Here is a 19,906-nt window from a genome sequence, read left to right on the forward strand (position 1 = left end):
TTATTCTAGAACAAACATAAACTAGTACTTGTCCCATGCAAACTGCAGTGTATGGTCACCCTACTTATAGCCCACTCTACCCACCTTGATTCTTTCTCAAGATTCGGAAACAACCATTTCAAAAGTCATATTCATTTTCTTGCATACCTCTACTTACCCAAAGAAAACAGGAGAAATCACAGCTCTAAGCAGTTTGATAATACCTACCTATCAAAATCATCATCTTCAGTTTATCAATTAGTTTGATGAACATATGCCATGCAGTAAAGAATGGTAAGCCTTACCAAACATAAAATTTCAGCTCACTAATTACGTATCAAAGAAAAGAAAATCAAATCAAAAGAATAGATAAATAAAGCATACATGTTGGTTAGAAATCCCTAGTGCAACTATTTTGGAACTAGGGCACTATGTCAGCAGTAATTATATAAAATGGATCTTACCTTGGGAACTTTGGGAGGACTCTGTAGAAGAGGAACTACTATCTGTATAACCCTGTGGTTCTTCTTTTCCCTCCTGAATAGAAGAATTATTGGCCTCTGCCACCCTGGATGCTTGCTGTAATGTTTCTGTGACTAGCTGCCTTGTTTGTTCACTAACAACTGTGGCTTGAAACGTCACTGGTTTGGGTTTAATAAGAACCTAGAAGTCAAGCAGAAATATACCAAGTTTAAGTTTTAGAGCACTATTTAAAATGTTAAATGTCTATGTCATAAACTAATATTTTTCTGATCAGCATTCCATATATTTACTAAACTTTGGGCACAACATTGTTTATCAAAGACTAATTCAATCTATGAATAAATTATAATCAACCTACACACATTTTAAATGGTACATGCCAGATTACAACAGCCATGATTCTGACAAGAGCCATTGCCCCTGTTTTTTCTTGCCTGTAATGTCTTTGGGAAGTCATTTTACAATTTGTAGGTTATATGGTAGAAATGATAATCACAAGCTAAGGATAACAAAATAAAAAGACACAAGGAGTCTAGATTCCCAGTGGAATTTTTGTGCCATGGTAACAGTCCCGGATTTTCCCAGTCTGATCATTAATTAATATAATAAAACCCTACTTTGTTTAAGTCACTGCTCTTCAGGTTTCTACCATTAGCAACCAAATGAAATTTCTCATTGACACTTGCACAAAGTAAACTTGCTTAGGATCTAAATCCTCATTGAAGAAATCTCCAGAGCAACAATCATGTAGACAACTATTAGAAGCAATATGCAACATGTAGTAGATCAACTCTTGGCAAAGGTAAAAACCAGACACTAAAAAAAGAGGAATGGGAAAAAGGTTTCAAGCTGAACCAATTCCACTTCCGAATTTAAATTCTAGGAATTGACTCCAATTGGGTGTATGAAATAAAAATGTTAACTCACCACCATTTATTTTTTTACTTCTCCCACACATAAGATTCTGAACCTTTTCAGATGCTATTAAGTCACCCATTTCTAAGAATTCAAAAATGAAAACATACTACAATTCAGATGATGGAGCAAATAAAATTGTTCCATTTGAATCTTAAAGGCAATTGGAACATATTTCTAATCACTAAACTTACTTGTTTAGATAGTAAAGTATTTGGCTATAATTCTGAAGGAATCATTCCAAAGACAAATTATTAGTTCATAGGTAAATTACCAACTTTTACAAAAATTCTAGGATACCATTTCTCAACCAAAGCTGACTTTGCTTCCTTTGATATTTTCACATGTCATGTAAAATAGGCAGTAGCCCAGCAATGTAAGATTAAATCCTGGGCCTCCATTTCCTAGTCAAATTTCCAGAAAAGTTACCTTAGTGGCTGAAAAATTTTCCATTATTTAAGTTTCAAGTACAGCAAATTTTGTAAGTAAATAAAGAGTTTTTGATGGCTATAGTAGCTTATAAAAAGTAAATACTTTTCTCTGAGAGATTCTGAATAACTGCCATTCTTTCTCAATAATGTACTCCTCAAATAATGATTTGCATCTTCAACAAATTTTATTCCAAGGGGATTCTTTTCTCCAATCTTTGACAAATATGACACAAATATTTAGATTTTTAAAAAAAGTACTGGAGTCACAGGTTTTGAAAATAGAGGGGTAATTACACACAGTCATAACTTTTAATAATTTGATTTTTTAAAATACTACTGTTCTTTTTATTCAATTTTCTACTTCAGAATTTTAGAAATTTAAAATATATATGAACCAATAAAAATCACTATATCTTATAGCATACCTGTGTTTTCCCTTGCTGCCCATAAACAATTTTTGTTGGGATGATTTTAGCTGCTGGTTGAACTGTGGAACCTATTCCTTTTGGTTGAGTTACAATCATTTTGGTGATGGGTCTCGTAGCAGTGATAATAGCTGGCTTTGCTCCTGTTGGTACTGTCTGAATAGTCTTTTCTCCCTAAATTGAAGTCAGTAATATATGAGATTTATAAGCATTAAAATAATAAAAACTGTCCTTTTACTGAAAAATCACAGATTTTACCAAGATGATGGATAAAAGAACTATAATTGTGTAATAAAGTACAATGTTTTCACGTGATCAAAAATCCTAGAATTAGTTGAAATGATCTTAGAAGTCATCTGACTTTCTACTCAAAGAAGACATTATTTCCTGAGTGAAATAAAAATTATTGACTTAAGAATACTTACTATACTGTCTCATTATAGAATGCACATATTAAGTCAAAAAATTATATATACTAAAATGTTAATAATTATCTAAGAGTTGCAATTATAGGTCTTGCCCCACCCCCACAATTACGTTTATTTTCTAATTTATCTAAAATAAACATTTATGTAATAAAAGAAATTACTGTGCATCATACCAACAACTAAACATACACATACAAAATTAACTGCCTAAGCTTCCAAATATAAATTAGAAGGATAAATAACAGAATGTCTATGTGGAAAAGTATGGGCAAAAGATGAAATAAGCAAAAATTTAACATTCTGTCTGAGGTTATATGAGAAAATACAAAGAAAAAACATAGGGCATTTCTCACGTTTTATTACTAGTATATTACTAATATCACTTTAGTCTATTGACTAGATAGATAGCTTAAGCCTGTTAACTTTTCATCATTTTCTAATTTTCATCTGTTTTATTCTTAAGTACCATTTTCTGGTCATTTATGAAGTCAATAGTTAAACTTAAGTAATTTAAATTCAAATACAATGATTTTACTAAATTAATAAAATTTTAAAAATTAAAATCCAAAAATAAAAAGGAATGGATCTGAAAATTTTCATCTTACTGGTTTTTTTAGGTTTTTAGTCATTAAATGTATGTCTGCCTAAACTTAACAGCCCATAAAAACAAAGCACCCAGGTGAGCTAGCAAAAGGGTAATCACTATGAATTTAGAGCTAAAATTACAAAATTACAAAAATCACAAGATTACCTATCTGTTATAATTACCTATTTGTTATAATTACCTTAGGAGAACATGAAGTAGACTCTGCCAGCTGTGTGCTTATTTAACACATATACCCTTTCACAGTAGTATCTCTGGAAAGAACTCTAGTTCATTTGCCAAGAACTGCTGGTTTGCAAGTGGGCATACATATCTATATATTAAATACTTGATGGACCCTAAGTATAATGACCCATTCAAAGCCAATTCAAAACCAACTAGCAGGCTGTTTTTTGAAAAAGCTCTTCTGATGTGTGTGTGAGCATGCACAGGAAAGAAAGTGGTTAATGTACAGGTGTATGTACATGTATGACAGAGGATGGTCTTATAGTCTTTTCTGCTGTAACTATCATTCCCTGTGTCAAAGTGTTGCTATTAGATAAATCTAGCAGCTAGAATTCACAAATAATTCAAATATACATGACCATAGGACTTAGGTTACATGTCAGCCCCTTTTATATATATAGTTCTATGAAACTGCAAACCAGATTATAAAGGATTCTGAAGATCTAAATTCTAATCCTGGCTTTACTTTTGGCTATGTGAACTCAGGCTAGGAACAAACTATGTCTTCCCACATGATAAAAAAATCTAATGCTGGACCCCTATCAACACTGTAAAGACTAAGATGCTCAGCCAGGAATCTATTAAATATCCACTATCATGAAGTACAGCATTCTTTTTCTAGCAAAGTAGGGCCATTACGAAGCTTAAATAGTTAAGTACCAAGAGTAATTACAATTAAAAAAAACTTATTTATTGAGGACTTCCTACATGCCAGGCACTGTTCTAAACACTTCCAAACTGCTACCAGTTAGTGAAAAAAATCACTGGTAGAGATAATCATCCCCAAAATACAAATGAGGAAATTAAGGATAAGAGAAATTGAATTAAGTTAGCTAGTGGTGGGATTCAGCCGGTTCTCACTGGTTCAGCAGAATCGATACCTAACTTTTTGAAGTTTGGCAAACTGGTTCTTAAAATGGCACTTGTAATCAGGTCTCTCTAAGGGGGCGCCTGGGCAGCTGCCCAATGTGGAAATCACAAATTTACATTCCTTACTCTTTTTTAACGTTCATCTGCACAACAGCATATTCTAAGTGCCTGCAGGAATGTTCATTCAGTCCATAGATGAAAAATTTTGACGGACCTATGCTTCTAATATTTATTTACTCATTTCATAAAATTCATTATACCTTTGATGAAATACTACATTTTTAATTCCCTTGCATTTGTTACTTCAATAGGAAGCGAGGGCACCAATCAAGAAGCAATGAGCCCTGGCCGGTTGGCTCAGTGGTAGAGGGTCGGCCTGGTGTGCAGGAGTCCCAGGTTCAATTCCTGGCCAGGGCACACAGAAGAAGCGCCCATCTGCTTATCCACCCCTCCCCCTCTCCTTCCTATCTGTTTCTCTCTTCCCCTCCTACGGCCAAGGCTCCACAGGAGCAATGTTGGCCCGGGTACTGAGGATGGCTCCATGGCCTCTGCCTCAGGCGTTAGAATGGCTCTGGTTGCAACAGAGCGATGCCCCAGATGGGCAGAGCATCGCCCCCTGGTGGGCGTGCCAGGTGGATCCCGGTCGGGCGCATGAGGGAGTCTGTCTGCTGCCTCCCCATTTCCAACTTCAGAAAAATACAAAAAAAAAAAAGGGAAGCAATATGGACCTGACCAGGCAGTGGCGCAGTGGATAGAGCAACGGACTGGGATGCGGAGGACCCAGGTTCAAGACTCCGAGGTCACCAGCTTGAGCGCGGGCTCATCTGGCTTGAGCAAAGCTCACCAGCTTGGACCCAAGGTAGCTGGTTTGAGCAAGGGGTTACTCGGTCTGCTGAAGGCCCACGGTCAAGGCACATATGAGAAAGCAATCAATGAATAACTAAGGTTTTGCAACGAAAAACTAATGATTGAGGCTTCACATCTCTCTCTCTGTTCCTGTCTCTCTATCCTTATCTATCCCTCTCTCTGTCTCTGTTAAAAAAAAAAGAAAAAAAAAAAAGAAGCAATATGGAAATATCTTAAATAACAATTTTATTGTTTTTTGTTAGGTACTATTTAGTATTTTTTCATTAATATTTTAAAACTCTTTCTTATAACATAATCTAGTTTTGTGTACCTCTTTTATTATTCTTATTTAAGTTTTAAATGCATGAAATAATAAACTACCTTTCAGTATATCGTTTTTTTATACTTAAAACAATCATTAGGGCAGAGAACCTTTTGTTAAATTATTTGAATTCTACCACTGAAGTTAACTAAGGTCAAACAACTATAATATTGAGAGAACCAATGTCTATATAAATCCAAACCTCTTAATAATTACCTATAAACAAAACTATTAATGAATCTGTTATTTGATTTTTATTACTCCAAGGTAAAAACAATAGTAACAAATCCCTGTCAACTAATTTAGTCTTAATCTCAAATACTTCTCTTTGGCAAGCCTAAACCAAACAGTAGGCTGCTATCTATTGGCCACATGCAGGAATAAAATTATCCCCAACAAAGGTCCGCTTGTAGTTAAGCCAGTGAAATCCTCCATCTGGACCGAATCCTCCATCTGCATCTAAATCATGAATGGTTATAAGCAACCTAGCTATAAGCAACATGTTTTAGAAGCTACTGTGGGAATAGCATTAGTAGATGATGTTTAAGTTATCATATCACAGCGGTGTTAAAACAAGCCATTCTGGCCATTGCGGGGTTCTGAAGTTCTTAAGCAAATAATTGTATAGCTGGTCTTTCAAGTCCTCCGTGGATTGCTGAGTTTGCAGTTCAAGCTCTTACTTACTCCAGCATTTAGCAATGTTGTGACAACATTTTTGCCCGGGAGGCCTTGAATGGTCGTTCCTTTTCCTGTAGTCTTTTGCACAACAATCACATTGGGCTTGGAAGTCATTGGGATTGTAGTGATTTTGGTAGTTGTTCCTTAGAGAAGGGGGGAGAAAAGGAGGTCTGAGTTAAAGACTAGTGATATTTGATTATTTCTGTTTATGTTGAACACAATTAATATATATAATCAAAGTTGTTCCAAGATGACATGAGGACTGCCATGAAGATGCAAATGAAGGCTTGGAACAGTAAGTTACAAGTTGTCCTAGAATGAGAGAATACTAAGAATTGCTCTTATAACAGTCATTATTTTGGAATCTGAGAACCTACCTACATACCAAACACAGTACCTAAAAATATCCAATCAGTTTCTCTATCAATATTCCTCTCTTGACCAGTTTAAGAGCAACAAATCCGAATCTCTATTCCATAACATATATTTTCCCCAAACCCAGTATTATACATCTATGTGACTAGTGTGCTTAGAAAACTCTTCAAAAGGGTCATAAAAAAGAGGTAGTTAAATGCTTATCAAAATTCACATAACACTAGAGTCTAGAGAAAATTTATTACAAAAAATAAGTCATATATTTTTATGTGATCAAAAGACAAAACAAACACTAACAGACCAAGTCACAGATTAAATATGTGCTTTTATAATCTGCAGCACTCTCAAGAGTGAGAATAAAACTCTATTTTATATATATATATGTATATATAAATTTATACTTCCAACTACATTGCTCACAAAAATTAGGGGACATTTTATTGCTTCATATTCATTTTGAAATGTTCATTGCAGCACTGTTCAGTGGCCAAGACATGGAAACAACCAAAAAGCCCTTAAATAGATGATTGGATAAAGAAGATGTGGTACGCATATACTATGGAATACTACACTCAGCCATAAGAAATGATGACATCGGATCATTTACAACAACATAGATGGACCTTGATAACATTATATTGAGTGAAATAAGTAGATCAGAAAAAACTAAGAACTATATGATTCCATACATAGGTGGGACATAAAAATGAGACTCAGGGACACGAACAAGAGTGTGGTGGTTACGGGGGGGGGGGGGGAGAGGGAGGAGCACAAAGAAAACCAGATAGAAGTTGACAGAAGACAATTTGACTTTGGGTGATGGGTATGCAACATAATCAAATGTCAAAATAACCTGGAGATGTTTTCTCTAAACCTATGTATCCTGATTGATCAATGTTACCCCATTAAAATTAATTAAAAAAAGAAATATTCCCTAATTTCTGTGAACAGTATATTAAGATCTATTTAGTAGACCTATATCTACTGACCCAAATATCATATTATCTTGCCCTCTCCCCCATTCTTACAGATCTGCTTCTATCCTACCTATGAAATTATCTACCTATCAAATTTGTATCCTATATTCTTCTAACTGTCCAAGTTGGAAATCTGGTGCAAATCTTTGATTCACGCCTTGTCTTCCCTCCATGTACCCCCCAACAAAATGAAAGCCTCTTGAGGTCCACACTATCTCTTTTCATGTCACTGATTTCTCAGTGCCTAGCACACAGTGTAGGACAATTACTCAGTAATGAACTCAATTAGTTACCAACATGTCTTATTTCAAATTTTTATCAATATTGGCTCAACAGACAAGCCCTCAGCTCTTCAAGTTTCCCATTTTCTCCCTATTTCAATTTTCTCTATCATGCAAATAGCTCTGAATGTCCCTGTCATTTCAAGCATACTAAAAACAACTAATTTTATCATGTCAAGAACCCAGAACATGTGAAACTAGTTAAAAACCTTCCTAATTCCTCTTTTATCTAGTTCCAACTTCCTATTTTGATATTCAAATTCCTATATGCTCTGGCCTTGAATCTACCAATTTGATCTTATTTGTTCCTACTCCAAAATATACTCCATAAACTCTAGTTTAAAGTATAACTTTTTCACTATGGCTTCCTATTATCTACCACACAAAGCCCAAACTCCTCCTCTTAGTTTTCCAAGTTCTGTCAGATTTTAATTTTCAAGATTATCCAATATATACTTCTCATTTAGTACTGGTTTCCACAATGATCCTTGAACATACCAATCCCAATGCAACTTGTGCACCTGTAATTTCCTCTGCCTATGCAAACAGGCAAGTCATATTTTTCTTCTATATGGTGATATATCATTTATTAAGTGACTAAGCACAGAACAGGTACTCATTAAAAAGATGACTGATTAAAATATTCTAAGAATATATTAAAAAAATAAACAAAACTTTATTATTTTCTACTTAAAAACCTTAGCATTCCTTATTACAGAGTTAGAAACAAGACCACTAAGAATAAGAATATTCCAGTTATATATCAATTTTTGGTAACCTTGTTACAATGTCTTGGTAATATACTTGCCATCATCTAGTATCTTATCAGTCCAAGGTAACACACTCAGGATATACAAAAAAGCACTTTTATCTGTGCACCCCAGCTTCAAAAAGTTTCTTCCTTTACAGTATCTAAATAATAGGCTCAAAGCCATGAAACCAAACTGCCCACTTATATCAACTTTAACTCTCAATTTATTCCAATTCTTCATGTGTGACTGATTATGATGCCTCCTTTAACAATGCAGCCTCACCAAATTTTGGCTAATAAAAAACTTCAGAAAGTATGCATTGTAAACCAAGCTTTAACTCTTTAACTCTACACCAAAGTAAAAACCACCAGCTTAACAAAATGGGGGTAGGAGAAAGAAGAAAAAATAGAATAAAAACGTATAGCATAATGCAAAGCAAGTATAGCATTATACTGAAATAGAATCAATTTATGACTAAAATTATCAAATTATAAAACTCTAATATTCCAGTGAGCATAATCCTATCTCAGGTGATACCTATGTTGTATCGAAGAAAATATCAGCACTCATTTTTTAAGAAGTTCTTCCTCTATGCTTTCACAGAATTCAGTCTATAGTTCTCATGTTACAGTAGGATGTATACAAGTTTAGTATTCTTTAGGGCAGAGAATGCACCTCAAGTACATCCCTATGTATCACAGCACCCTGCCACGCATCTAGTTCATACTGTATCAGAGAATCCATTTATATAAGGTCTACCAGAAAGTTCTGTCTTTTTCTATCACAACAAGTTTCGACATGTAAGCACATGTTTATTTGGCGCATGTGTGCCTCTCTATTTTTATCAATTAATGTATACATACTGACGTAGCAAATTAACTAAAACAAAGTTGATTCACGTTAGTCTTATGTGTGAAGCCATAGTGTACCCATGGCTACTGATAAAGTTCATTTACACCACTGTAATTTTTACAAATTTCAACAAGGAAGAAATGCTACAGAAGCATGTCTGTCACACCCACCATATTCCCCAGACTTAGCACCCTCCGACTATCACTTGTTTTTGTCCTTACAAAATTTTTTGAAGGGCAAAAAATTCAAAAATGAAGAAGATATCAAATAAGCACTGGTTCAATTTTTTGCATCAAAAGATAAAACATTTTTCAAAAATGGGATTTACAAATTGCCCTCACGCTGGCAAGAAATCATTAATAATAATGGCAATTATATAATTTAATAAAGTTTATTGACAGTAAGAAAAATTTGTATTTTGTTTTATTCCAAAAACGGACAGAACCTTCCAGTAGACCTTATATGTGGTATTTACATATAAAAAATTAACATACAGTGGGTGCAAATAACTGTGAATCACATTTACATCACAGGCTATGGTACTGATGCATTCCAGGAATTCTTATTTAAATAAAAGGTACCTATAAAAGTTTTTAAAGTACTGATTACATCAGAATAATGGTGGCGTGAGAGATACTCCTGATTTCTTCCCTTGAAATTTCTACAACTTGAACAACTATAACGCAGCAAAAAACCCCAACTGGGCTCACAGGCATGCCAGACAGATCTATGCACCCAATGCACTAAAGGTGGGATGGGTTGAAAAGGGGAGCAGAAGATAAAACACTTTCACGGTCCACTCTGGGGAGGATATAAATCTGTACTGACTTGGGTTTAATTTTCTCTGCTAAATTACCTGGAGGAAGGAAGCTTGGGCTGTCTGGATTCTGTCTGAGGTGTATGGGAAACTTCGGAGTAACTGGGTTTCCTCCTGCTGGGAGGAGTGGTGAGACAGATGAGCAGAGAAAGAGATAAACCAAGGCAGCCAGAGTGCGGGGTCATAGCCAGTGTTCCCAGTCTGCCTGCAGCCTGCACTCACAGAGACAGAGAAAGCTAAAGTGTGCCCCCCAGCCACCCAGATCCCACCTTTCTCATTGGCAGTATGAAGAGTGGCAGAGACAGACCACACAGCTGGCTCTCCAGAACCACTCTCTCCCCTGAGAAACAGACGTGCTCCATGTCTGGTCCCGGGTCTGCGGAGATATGGAGAGGAGCACCCAGAGGCCTGAGATCATAATTGCTAGAGCCCTGAAGCCCTCACAACACATCTCACCCACCAACACAACTGCAGACCACCTATATCACTGAGACAGCAACATCTCAGAAGAAGACAGCCCAAGAACTTCACAGAGCTAAAACTTGTAATAAAGCAACACCTACTGGAAGAAACCTCTCAAAACCGAAATTTATTTTTCCTTTTTACTTCTTCATATTTCCTTTATTGCCTCTTACACTTTTCTTCTCTTTTGAATTTCATTTTCTTTAATTTTTATATATTTTATTCTTATTTCTTTGGGGTGTTTTGTTATTTCTTTTATTTTGTTTTTCAATCATTTTTGACTATCGTTTTTCTTCTGGTCACAATTTTTTAAACCTCTATATTTTTATTGTATTTTTTAAATATAATATTTCATTTGTTTTTTTTTTGTTAGGGTTAACAACCACTCTCAAAAGCCATAAAGAGCCTGACCTGTGGTGGCGCAGTGGATAAAGCGTCAACCTGGAAACGCTGAGGTTGCCAGTTCAAAACTCTGGGCTTGCCTGGTCAAGGCACAGTTGGGAGTTGATGCTTCCTGCTCCTCCCCCCCACCTCTCTCTCTCTCTCTCTCTTCCCTCTTTATAATGAATAAATAAAATCTTTTTTTAAAAAAGCCATAAAGAAAGAAATCAAATACCATGGCTACACAAGACAGAGATATAGTTCAGAAAAAACATGTAAGAATTTCCAGAAAAAATATCTCAATCACATGGAAGCCTTAGAGTTAAATGATAGAGAATTCAAAATTGAAGTTCTAAAATACTCAACAAGATGCAAAAAGACACCAACAGGCAACTTAGTGAGCTCAGAAAACAAAATGAAAACCTCACCAAGGAGACTGAAACTTGAAAAACAGAGATGAAGAACTCAATACATAAATTGAAAGCTGAGGTAGCAAGTTTGGCTAATAGAACAAGCCAGATAGAGGAAAGAATCAGTGACATCAAAGACAGGAAACTAGAGATGCTACAGAGAGAACAGACTCATGAATTTAAAAACTTAAAAACAGCTCCATAAGAATTGTCTGACTCCATCAGAAAGAGCAATATAAGAATAATGGGTATAGAAGAAAGAAGAAGAAGAAGAAGGAGGAGGAGGAGGAGGAAGAGGAGGAGGAGAAGAAGGAAGGAAGGAAGGAAGGAAGGAAGGAAGGAAGGAAGGAGGAGGAGGAGGAGGAGGAGGAGGAGGAGGAGGAGGAGAAGGAGAAGGAGAAGAGAAGGAGAAGGAGAAGGAGAAGGAGAAGGAGAAGGAGAAGGAGAAGGAGAAGGAGAAGGAGAAGGAGAAGGAGAAGGAGAAGGAGAAGGAGAAGGAGAAGGAGAAGGAGAAGGAGAAGGAGAAGGAGAAGGAGAAGGAGAAGGAGAAGGAGAAGGAGAAGGAGAAGGAGAAGGAGAAGGAGAAGGAGAAGGAGAAGGAGAAGGAGAAGGAGAAGGAGAAGGAGAAGGAGAAGGAGAAGGAGAAGGAGAAGGAGAAGGAGAAGAAGAAGAAAGAGAAGGAGGAGGGAGGGAGAAGGGAATGGAGAGACTATTCAAACAAATATAGTGCTCACAAAAATCAGGAGATATTATAAAATGAATATGAAGCGATAAAAAAAGCTTTTGATTTCTCTTCATTAAACAAGAACATCAGAAAAGGAACAAGTCAAAGAAAGTTGTTCGATTATGCAAATGAGAGGCAAAACCAACTTTTATTTCACTGGTGAAAATGCACTATATAAAAGGCTAAAAGTACTAGAGTATCTGCTCGTTCTCTGATCCCCACGTTTTGTGAGCAGGGTAATTGATGAGAATTTCCCAGTCTATGGAAAGAGTTAGATCCTTGAATCTAATAAGCAAACAAAACACCGAGCTACCACCATACCCAAATAGGCCTACTTCAAGGCACATCCTAATAAAACTGTCAAAACTCAATGATAAAAAAAGAATCCTCAAGGCAGCTAGGGAAAAGAAGACTATAACATGTAAAGGAAAGCCCATCAAGTTATCATCGGATATTTCAGCAGAAACTCTACAAGCAAGAAGAGAGTGGACCCAAAGGACTAAAAGAGAAGAATTACCAGCCAAGAATACTATGTCCACTAAAGTTATCCTTTAAATATAAAGGAGAAATAAAAACTTTTACAGACATACAGAAGCTGAGGGAATTTATCACCAGAAAATCCCGACTGCAGGAAATACTCAAGGAGTTATTCGACCAGACACAAAGAACAAAACACATCAAAATTACAAGTAAAAGCTACAAGGTCACCATAAAAACAAGGATAACCTGTAACAACAATAACAGAAAAAGGGAAAAGGACAAAGATTTGCAGTAGAAAAGGAGGATGGAGTGCAGAAGCATTCATAAGACATAGAAATCTTCTATATATGAACACTTTTCTCTTAATAACCTGATGGTAATCACCCACGAAAAAGCTACTACTGAAATACATAGCTTAAAAAAAAGAAGGGTCCTGGACAGCTGGCTCAGTGGTAGAATGTGTGTGGAAGTCCTGGGTTCAAGTCCCAGCCAGGGCACACAGGAGAAGCGCTGATCTGCTTCTCCACCCTTCCCCATCTCCCTTCTCTCTCTTCCCCTCCCGTAGCCAAGGCTCCACTGGAGCAAAGTTGGCCTGAGCACTGAGGACGGCTCCATGGCTTCTGCCCCAGGCGCTAAAATGGCTCTGGCCATAACAGAGCAATGCCCCAAATGGGCGAAGCATCACCCCCTAGTGGACATGCCAGGTGGATCCCAATATGGTGCATGAGGGAGTCTGTCTCTGCCTCTCTGCTTCTCACTTCAGAAAAATACAAAAAGAAAAAAAAGAAATAGAGGAAAGTATGCAATATCAATCACCAAACAAAAACAACAAACAGAAACAAAAAAGAGAAGAACCAAACAAGACACAGATCTACCAGAAAACAAAACATAAAATGGCTATAGGAAATCCTCAAGTGTCAATAATTACCCTAAATGTAAATGGACTGAACTCACCAATAAAGAAGCACAGAGTAGCAGATTGGATCAAAAGACAAAACCCAACCATATGCTGCCTTCAAGAGACACATCGAAGCTGCAATGACAAAAGTAGACTCAAAGTGAAAGGTTGGAAAACGATTCTCCAAGCAAATAATATCCAAAGAAAAACAGGTGTAGAAATACTCATATGTGACAAAGCTGACTTCAAGACAACAAAAGTAACCAGAGACAAAGATGGACATTTCATAATGATAAAGGGGACATTGTATCAAGAAGACATAACACTTCTTATTATACTATATATGCACCAAACCAGGGAGCACCAAAATATATAACACAACTACTAACTGACCTAAAAACAGAAACAGACAAAAAACACAATTACACTTGAAGATTTCAACACACTATTGACGGCTTTAGATAGATCATCCAAACAGAAAATCAATAAAGAAATATCAGCCTTCAATGACACACTGGACCAAATAAACATAATAGACATTTACAGGTCATTTAATCTCAAATCGCCAGATTATACATTCTTCTCCAGTGTGCATGGAACATTCTCTAGGATAGATCATATGTTGGGCCATAAAACTAACATCAACAAATTCAAAACGATTAAAATTAAACCCAGAATATTTTCTAATCATAGGCTTTGAAATTAGAATTTACCCGCAAAAACAAAGTAAAGAAACCCACAAAAATTTGGCAATTAAACACCATACTTCTAAAAAATGACTGGGTCAAAAAAGAATAAAAACAGAGATCAAAAGATATAGAGGCAAATGAAAATGACAATATGTGATATCAAAATTTCTGAGATGCAGCAAAAGCAGTAATAAGAGGAAAGTTTATATCATTAAAGGCTTATATCAAAAAACAAGAGAGATCCCAAGTAAACAACCTAACATAACACCTTAAGGAACTAGAAAAAGGAGAACAAAGGAAACCCAAAGTCAGCAGAGAAAAGGAAATAGAAAAAATCAGGGCACAACTAAATGAAATAGAAAACAAAAATCTATAGAAAAAATTAATATAACATTGGGCCAGTTCTTTGAAAAGATCAATAAACTCAACAAACCACTGGCTAGACTCACTAAGGAAAAAAGAGGAAGGACTTATATAAACAAAATCCAAAATGAAAGAGGAGAAATTACCACAGACATCACAGATATACAAAAGATCTTTGTAGAATATTATGAAAGATTATATACCACCAAATTCAACAACCTAGAGGAAATGGATAAATTCCTAGAACTATATAATTTTCCTAGACTGAGTCACAAAGAAGTGGAAAATCTAACTAGACCTATAAGCAGGTAGGAAATAGAAACAACTATAAAAACCTCCCCAAAAACAAAAGTCTAGGACCAGACGACTACACTAGTGAAGTCCGTCAAACATTCAAAGAAGATTTGGTACCTATCTTTCTCAAGGTCTCTCAAAAAATAGAAGCATTACTCCTCAATACATTTTATGAGGCCAGTGTAACCCTCATACCAAAACCTGGCAAGAACAACACAAAAAAAGAAAACTACAGACCAGTCTCTATGAATACAGATGCAGAAATCCTAAAACAAAATACTAGCAAATCGAATACAACAATACATTAAAAAAAACAATACATCACAATCAAGTGGGATTCATACCAGGAGCACAAATATGGTTCAACATATGGAAACTGATCAACGTAATACACCACATCAACAAATCAAAGAACAAATATCATATGATCCAGAAAAGGCATTTGAGAAGATACAACATCCCTTTATGTTTCTTTCGTTTTTTTGTTTTGTTTTTCTGAAGTTAGAAGCGGGAAGGCAGACAGACTCCCCACCCTGCCCATCTGGGGCACTGCTCCCTTGTGGCTGGAGCCATTCTGTGCCTGAGGCCGAGGCCATGGAGCCATCCTCAGTGCTGGGACAACTTTGCTCCAATAGAGCCTTAGCTGCGGGAGGGGAAGAGAGATATAGGAGAGGGCAAAGGGTGGAAAAGCAGATGGGTGCTTCTCCTATGTGCCCTGACCAGGAACTGAACCTGGGACATCCACAGGCTGGGCTGACACTCTATCGCTGAGCCAACCGGCCAAGGCCTCATCACTTTATGTTCAAAACACTCAATAAAATTGGAATAGAAACAAAGTACCTCAACATAATAAAGGCCATATATGACAAATTATCAGCTAATATCATACTAAGAGGTGAAAAATATGAAGGCTTTTCCTCTAAAATCGAGAACATGACAAAGCTGCCACTTTCTCCATGCTTATTCAATATAGTTCTGGAAGTCTTAGCCAGAGCAATCATTGAAGAGAAAAAAACAGATGGCATCTATATCAGGAAAGAAGAAGTAAAGGTATCACTTTTTGCAGATGACATGATCCTGTATATAGAAAACCCCAGACTCCACCAAAAAACTATTAGAAACAATAAACCAATACAGTCAAGTTGCAGGATACAAAATCAATATACAATGCTTTTCTATATGACAATAATGACACTTCGGAAAATGAACTCAAAAAAACAATTTCTTTTACAATAGCAACAAAAAATAAAATACCTAGGAATAACATTAACAAAGAATATGAAGGACCTATATACTGAAAACTACAAAACATTATTGAAAGAAATTTAAAAAGACACAATGAAATGAAAAAATATTCCATGTTCATGGATTGGACAAATAAACATAGTTAAAATGGCCATAACCCAAAGCAATATATAAATTTAATGCAATCCCCATCAAAATCTCAATGTCTTTTTTAAAGAAATAGAACAAAATATTACCAGGTTTGTATGAAACCATGAAAACCCCGAATAGCAAAAGCAATCCTGAGAAAAAAGAATGAAGCCGAAGGCATCATACTACCTGACTTCAAATTATACTATAGAGCCACGATCATCAAAACAGCATGGTATTGGCAGAAAAACAGACATACAGACCAGTGGAACAGAATAGAGAGCACAGAAATAAAACCACGCATATACGAACAGATAATCTTCGACAAAGAAGCCAAAAAACACACAATGGAGAAAAGAAAGCCTCTCAATAAATGGTGCCGGGAAAATTGGAGAGCCACAGACAAAAGAATAAAACTTGACTACAGTTTGTCTCCCTGCACAAAAATTAATGCAAAATGAATCAAAGATCTAAATATAAGACCTGAAACTATAAATTACATTGAAGAAAACATAGGAACTAAACTCATGGACCTTAGCCATAGAGAATAATTTATGAATTTGACCACAAAGGCAAGGGAAGTAAAGGCAAAAATAAATGAATGGGACTATATCAAAGTAAAAAACTTCTGCACAGCAAAAGAAACTGACAACAAAACAAATAGGCAGCCAACTAAATGGGAGATGATATCCAGAAACAACAGCTCTGATAAGGGCTTAATATCCAAAATATACAAAGAACTCACAAAGCATAGCAAAGATAAGCAAACAATCCAATTAAAAAATTGGAAGAGGACCTAAACAGACACTTCTCCCAAGACATACAAATGGCCAACAGATATATGAAAAGATGCTCATCTGCACTAGCTATTCGAGAAATGCAAATCAAAACTACCATGAGATACCACCTTACATCTGTTAGATGAGCTATTATCAATAAGACAGGTAATAACAAGTGTTAGAGAGGCTGTGGATAAAACATAACCCTCATTCATAGCTGATGGGAATGTAAACTGATACAGCCATTATGGAAGAAAGTATGGTGTTGCCTCAAAAATTAAGAATAGAATTACCATATGACCCAGCAATCCCTACACTGGGTACCTACCCCAAAAACTCTAAAACATTGGTACATAAAGACACATACACTCCCATGTTCACTGCAGCATTATTCACAGTGGCCAAGACATGGAAACAACCCAAGTGTCCCTTAATAGAGGACTAGATAAAGAAGATGTGGTACATATATACAATGGAATACTACTCAGCCATAAGAAATGATGACATAGTGACATTTAAGACAACATGGATGGACCTTAAGAACATTATACTGAGTGAAATAAGTAAATCAGAAAAAGCTAAGAACTGTATGATTTCACACATAGATGGGATATAAAACTGAGACTCATGGACACAGATAAAAGTAAAATGTTTGGGGAAAAAAAGGTGTAAAGAGGGACAAATATAAGATGATAGAAAATGATTTGACTTTGGGTGATGGGTATACAACATAATCAACAGATCAAGTGCTATAGAAATGTTCACCTGAAACCTATGTACTCTTATTGATCAATGTCACCCTGTTAAATTTAATTTTCTAAATAAAAATTTTTTAAAAACATATGATGGTAGATAAGCTTAGAGAACATTAATTTACTGGCCAGATGTTACTATTCACAGATTTTGTTTCTCAGTGTCTACAATCAATTTTATTTAATATCTAAGTACACACTTCTCAAAAATCCCTTCAACTTTTCCCCCATTCCCCCAAACCCCTTCCCCTCTGGTAATCATCAGTCTGTTCTCTGTATCTGTAAGTCCATTTCTGTTTTGTTTGTATATATTGTTCTTTAGATACTGCATATAAGTGAAATCATATGGTATTTGTCTTTCTGTGACTTATTTCATTTAGCATAATACCATCTAGGTCCATCCATGCTGTCACAAATAGTAAGATTTCATTCATTTTTATGGCCTGTTATTATTCCATTGCATAAATGTACCACAGCAGTTTTATCAGATTCTTAAGTCACCCTAACAATCTTGGCCCCTTGGGTAATTTTTAACCCCAACTACAGCTTACATTCAATATCATTCTATACCAGTTTAAGATGAACCTCAAAAAGTGTCCAGAAAACCATACACTCTACAGAGTGGTCCTCCCACTGCCCTAAGCACCAACCTGGCCTCATACCCAGTTATCTCGACATTATTGACTATATATCTTGGGTAATAGTTTATGTTATTTTGCTCAAAGACAAAGGAAATTAATAAAATAATTAAAAAGTATGTAAACACTTGTTCCTTGCCTGGACATTGTGCTAAAGATTAAGAGAATCAAAATCATGATATTGCCATTATCATGTCTTCTCAAAATGTCCTCATAGAGTTCACCTCTGAAGGATCCAAACATCTGCATAAAATATGAATGATTCTTCAACCAACCCTCAACAAAGCTTATAAAAAAAACCTTACTTATCTGATAGTCTCTCTATGTATACAGATGTAAATAAATATTTGACTCTATTAAGATGTGAATTAAATAGCTGCAAAAAGTTAAACCTTCTGTTTAATTGCTTACTCCAAAAAAACAAAAAACAAAAATGTGACCTTTTCAGAATGCATTTTGGAAGCATAAACTTGCTTTCTAGGATACTATAGAAAGAAAGACCTTCACATAATAATATATGTATAATGATGTTCATCATAGGATTATTAATAATGATCCAAAAATTGAAAGTAATCTAAAATATTCAACAAGAAAATGGCTAAATTATGGTACATCATTTGAGGGAACACTGTGTAGCCATTAAGTGGGGGCAGGAGAGATGTCAAAATATATTTAATGGAATAAACAAATAGTATTACCATAAAAAAAAAGGACAAAAACTGATTACATTAGCTCTCATTTAAAAATATATATTCACACACAAACATATTTATACAAAAAATAAACAGAAATATAACACTTAAATTTTAATATATTTTTCGGATGGTGAGAATTGTTTTTAATATTCTTTGTACCTTTCTATTTTTCCAAATTCCCTACAATAAGGAAGAAAGTATCATTTTTAAAAGTCTTCTATTCTTACAGCTATATTTTTTAGTGTAGTTTAAGAAAAGCATTCTTTTTAAAATTCTTGGCAACCAGGGGTGGCACGGGGGTGAGGTGGGTACAGACTCTAGAATCCAACATCTGCTCATGGATGAAAGCACAAAACAGTGTGAAGTCATCCAACCAGGCCTCCCCATTTATGATCAACAGTCAACCTGGGACTGGAAATGATTAATACACTAGACTATACTCCTTGTATCAAGAAAAACAGAATATTATAAAAGAACTATCTCTATAAAGAATATTGATACGTAACATAAGGATCAGTTTAGAGCAGTCAGAAATGTAGAACAGAGAAGTTCTTTAGAATGCAAATGTCAAAGAGTAAGGCAGAGGCAGAAACAAATGAGCTCCATACAATGAATAAAGTTGTTTCAAAGTATGCCAAGTATATCCTATAGTGGTGAAAAATTTAAGAATTTTCCTCATGTATACCCATACACTTGAAATAGCAACT

General features: G+C 35.6%; 1 protein-coding gene across 9 annotated transcripts in view; it reads right to left on the reverse strand.

The window, feature by feature from the left end:
• The window catches only part of EMSY (EMSY transcriptional repressor, BRCA2 interacting), a 109,094-nt gene that overhangs the window by 23,723 nt on the left and 65,465 nt on the right, over window positions 1–19,906 (reverse strand). For all 9 annotated transcript variants that reach the window (XM_066249822.1, XM_066249789.1, XM_066249771.1 and 6 more), the window contains 3 exons: window positions 6,213–6,349; window positions 2,234–2,407; window positions 444–642 (listed from right to left, as the gene is read on the reverse strand). In XM_066249822.1, coding sequence (XP_066105919.1) covers window positions 444–642; window positions 2,234–2,407; window positions 6,213–6,349 — 510 coding nt within the window. The remainder of the gene's footprint in view (window positions 1–443; window positions 643–2,233; window positions 2,408–6,212; window positions 6,350–19,906) is intronic.

The sequence above is a fragment of the Saccopteryx bilineata genome, chromosome 1, assembly GCF_036850765.1.
Source record: "Saccopteryx bilineata isolate mSacBil1 chromosome 1, mSacBil1_pri_phased_curated, whole genome shotgun sequence".
In the NCBI taxonomy this organism is placed as follows: Eukaryota; Metazoa; Chordata; class Mammalia; order Chiroptera; family Emballonuridae; genus Saccopteryx; species Saccopteryx bilineata.